This window comes from Octopus bimaculoides, chromosome 12, assembly GCF_001194135.2.
Source record: "Octopus bimaculoides isolate UCB-OBI-ISO-001 chromosome 12, ASM119413v2, whole genome shotgun sequence".
Classification (NCBI taxonomy): Eukaryota; Metazoa; Mollusca; class Cephalopoda; order Octopoda; family Octopodidae; genus Octopus; species Octopus bimaculoides.
The window spans coordinates 48,995,649-48,999,570 of record NC_068992.1 but is presented as its reverse complement, the minus strand read 5'-3'; the positions used below and the strand labels follow the sequence as shown (position 1 = coordinate 48,999,570).

Here is a 3,922-nt window from a genome sequence, read left to right as displayed (position 1 = left end):
ATATATATATAGCTATGTTGTTAGTAGTTGTCATTTAACACTAGGCTGGTCTTCATTGAACAGGCTTATGATTAAAAGCATTCTGGTTGTGGCTATTCCTTGTTTTAACAGCCTGTAGGATGGATGATGTTGTCTAATGCGGCCATATTTATTTTAAGACGGTAGGGTGGGATATGAAAGAATTCAGCTGTTATTTCTTGTGTATGTAGTGACCACGTAGATAGAGGCTCTCGCGTTGAATATGTCGTTGGTGTAATATTCTATCAACCAGAAGGTCGAACTCGATCTTATTGATATTATGTTGTATTATTGTAGTGTTATTGTAGTGTTGTGTTATTGATACTATGTTGTGTTATTTGTTTTATGACTTAGCCTGTAGAACACATTGTGCTTATGACCTTGGCAATTCCCTCGCAAAATACTGGTGACATCAGTTCGATCTATGTCGCATATTTCCGGATAACATTGATATAAGTACATGACTGGTATTTAATCTTAACAAACCAAAAGTACGAAAGGCTAAAATGACCTAGTCAGAACAACTAAATAACACAAAATATCGTTTCCGATGTACTCATGATTCTATCAGTCCGCCGACATCTTGTCCGATGCTTTATTCATTCTACCAATCCACCGCCAATTTACTCGATGCACTTTAATTCTACCAATTCACGGCTATTTTGCCCAATGCCATCTTCATTTTACTAAATTACTTTGTTCAATACTCTCTTCAACCCCCCCTCGAAACATTAAAGCCAATACTGTTGCTTAACGTTTTGTACTATTCTATTTATTTTTGTGTGGAATTTTATTCATTTGCAGATGACCCATACTATTAAAATAATCTTAATATCTTTTAATATATTTCTATAGTTTACATCTACTCTATATTTTATTCGTAATCTTATCACTGGATATACAGTGAATAGGTGAGAGCTAGATCAGCTAACTATAGAAAATACATAGTTGTGCTCAAATGAATTTGAACTAAAACTCCGACTTCTTCAACCAGGGTAAGGGTCACAGCGTCAAGTATGGCTATAAGAAAAATCCAAATCGCTTTGGAAAACATTGTCAGGTTTGATATGGAGCACAATAAATACAGAATAAAATATAAAGAAATTATGCAATGTATTAACTCGACAGCTGTTTCAGGAAACCAGGAGTTATGCAATAGTCATAATTTGCTGGTAGTATATTCAAAAAGTCATGGGTATGTAATTGGTGACCAATCACATAAAGATACTACAGTAAGTTCGGTTCCCCTTCTTCAAGAGATTGGCAAATGTGATTCGTTTAGTAGTGCTGAAGGGAGAGGAAGCAAAACGAAATAATAAGTGGAGGTGGGTAGCTAAGAGTAGGCTAAGAGGAAGAACACCCACAACAGGAAATGCAAAGAACCTTATCTTAACCTTATCTTCTTCATCTATTTCTGTTTCTTCTTTTCTCTCCCTGTTTTCTTATGTTATTCCTGGGTATGAACCGAACGAAACTCTTATTTCAAATCAACGTGTAATAACTGTCCTATATTGAAGATGGTTAATCACCTGATGACAATCTGATCGAAATGCAATGTAAAATATTCATAAACAACAAAATTTTCATATCTTAAAACGAAGTTAATAATCCGAAAATTAATAATCTCAGATATAATAAATAATTGTATTTCTTTTCATTTTCTTCTTTTCTTTACCAAGGTATGCAATCTGACGTTTGGATCGTGGGCCTACACTGATAACGAAGTGATGGTGATGAATAACAAAACCGACGGAGACAAGAGATATTATGTCAAAAGTAGTGAATGGAAATTAGCGGAATTGTCAATACATTCTTACCAAAAACTATATTCCTGTTGCAAATATACATTCTCAGAAGTGGTTTTTACCATTCGACTATCTCGTAAACCCGCCATTCAGTTGCTCAATTTGATTTATCCCTGTATGATTATTTCTGGTATTACGCTCATCGGATTCTTCTTGCCACCAGAATCTGGAGAAAAAGTCTCTGTCAGTGTCACAGTTTTGCTGTCGCTTGCTGTTTTCCAGTTGGTGATCACCGAAAACTTGCCGCCGAATTCCGACAGTTTACCCTACCTTGGTATGAATTAAAATGTATATATTCACACACATGCACGCTCCACACTAACAAACACGCACTCACATTAACAAGCATTAATACACGACATTTAAAAAAATGCATATACATCGCATTAACATATATTAGTAACTACATTACATTAACGCACGCATTGCACTAGCACACATTAACACATATCATTAACGCAATATCACATTACCACACAGATTGCAGTAACATACACACAAACACACATACACATATTATGAACACATGATTTACATTAGCACATTCGTTACATTATTCATACATCACATTAGCACACAAACGCATCGCATTAAAAAGCCATAACTTGAACACACACGACACTTTAACATACATACATCACTAACACACGCATTGCATTAACACAAATGCATGTATGTTTCTTTTGGATTTATTTTAAGTTCTTTTTTCCTTTGCAGAATTCAGACGGGTCACTAACAAAATGACAAGGCTCTTTTGCTTAAGTCATGACAGTTCTTGGTGTTTGTAGTTACCTGATTTCGTTGATGTCTGTATATACGAGTGGGGTGCTGAAAAGTTCCTGGGTTTGGGTAAAAGGAAATACAAGTGGAGCAGTTAGTTATGATTTTATCCAACATAATCTCCTCACAGATTCACACACATATTGCAATGGTCCTTCAGTTTTTATAAGCCTTGTAAAAGAACTCGGAAGGTTGGGCCTCCAACCAGGTCTTTCGCGATACCCTTGAAGCCAGGAACTTTTCAGTATCCCCTCGTATGTGTGCGTATTGTGTGGATGTGCATGTGTGGGGATAAAATTTCCTCCGTGGGCGCGTATGTTACAATAGAACACAAGAGTGCATGTTTTGTAATTGTCTCTGTGTGTGTATATACACGATTTCCATACGTATATCTGGCTGTGGGCATATGTTCAGTTAAGCAACTCAAAAGCAGAAACCTTTTATAATTTTTTTTCATTGAACATTTGTATCTGGAGAATGCAAATCATTTTGCTCTGTACCCCCCCCTTTTTTTTAAGAATCCAAGCATTTCTAGGCTTCTATGCAAATCAGCTGTTAGGTAACTGTTATGTCTCAAGCTACTGCTATCTAGCACCTTCGGATGATCTCTACTCAACCGCTACACGACAGCTACTCAACTCCCTACCACGGTCAGACTACCTCTATTTATATGTCTTGGGCGATCCTACTTCTTCGCTTGGGGGGTCGACACAACAGTAACCCAGTGACCTATGATTATAAGAACAAATGAGAATCTGAAGCCCCAATATAAAAGATATAGGTTTCTTATCAGTTCTGTTCTTTCCCTTAATTTTCGAAGAGCTGTTTACATGCGGTGTTGAGACTTCCCATGGAAGGCGGCAAGAAGTGATTTCTCCTTCAGCGGGTGGATACAGATGAAAATAGAAAATGAAACAGCAAAGCATTTGGCATCACCCGGAAAGAAAAAAAACCCCATTTAATTTAGATTGAGAATATAAACATACAGAGTCTCTTACAGTCATGATATTGTGTAAGGATTCGATAAGCTGAGTATATCGTCATCAGAGAGGGAGAAGTCAGATAAATGTAGAAGTAAAGAAATATCATCCCCAATTGAGTATACTAGTAAATTCCTGTTTGGCAAAAAATGAAGGTTGGATCAGAGTGAAATAGATATGCGTTACGCTGATCCACGATCCAATGAATGATAAATAACAACGTGGATTCTATACGGTTATATTCTCTATCTGAATTAAATGTTTTTCGGGCGATGCCAAATTTTTTAATTTTTTAATTTTAATCCACACACACACATATATATATATATATATATATAT

General features: G+C 36.1%; 1 protein-coding gene across 1 annotated transcript in view; it reads left to right on the top strand.

Moving 5' to 3' along the window:
* The window catches only part of LOC106875368 (neuronal acetylcholine receptor subunit alpha-10), a 93,034-nt gene that overhangs the window by 44,923 nt on the left and 44,189 nt on the right, over nucleotides 1–3,922 (top strand). The window contains exon 7 of the mRNA XM_014923462.2: nucleotides 1,698–2,097. Within this exon, the coding sequence (XP_014778948.1) occupies nucleotides 1,698–2,097 (400 nt within the window). The remainder of the gene's footprint in view (nucleotides 1–1,697; nucleotides 2,098–3,922) is intronic.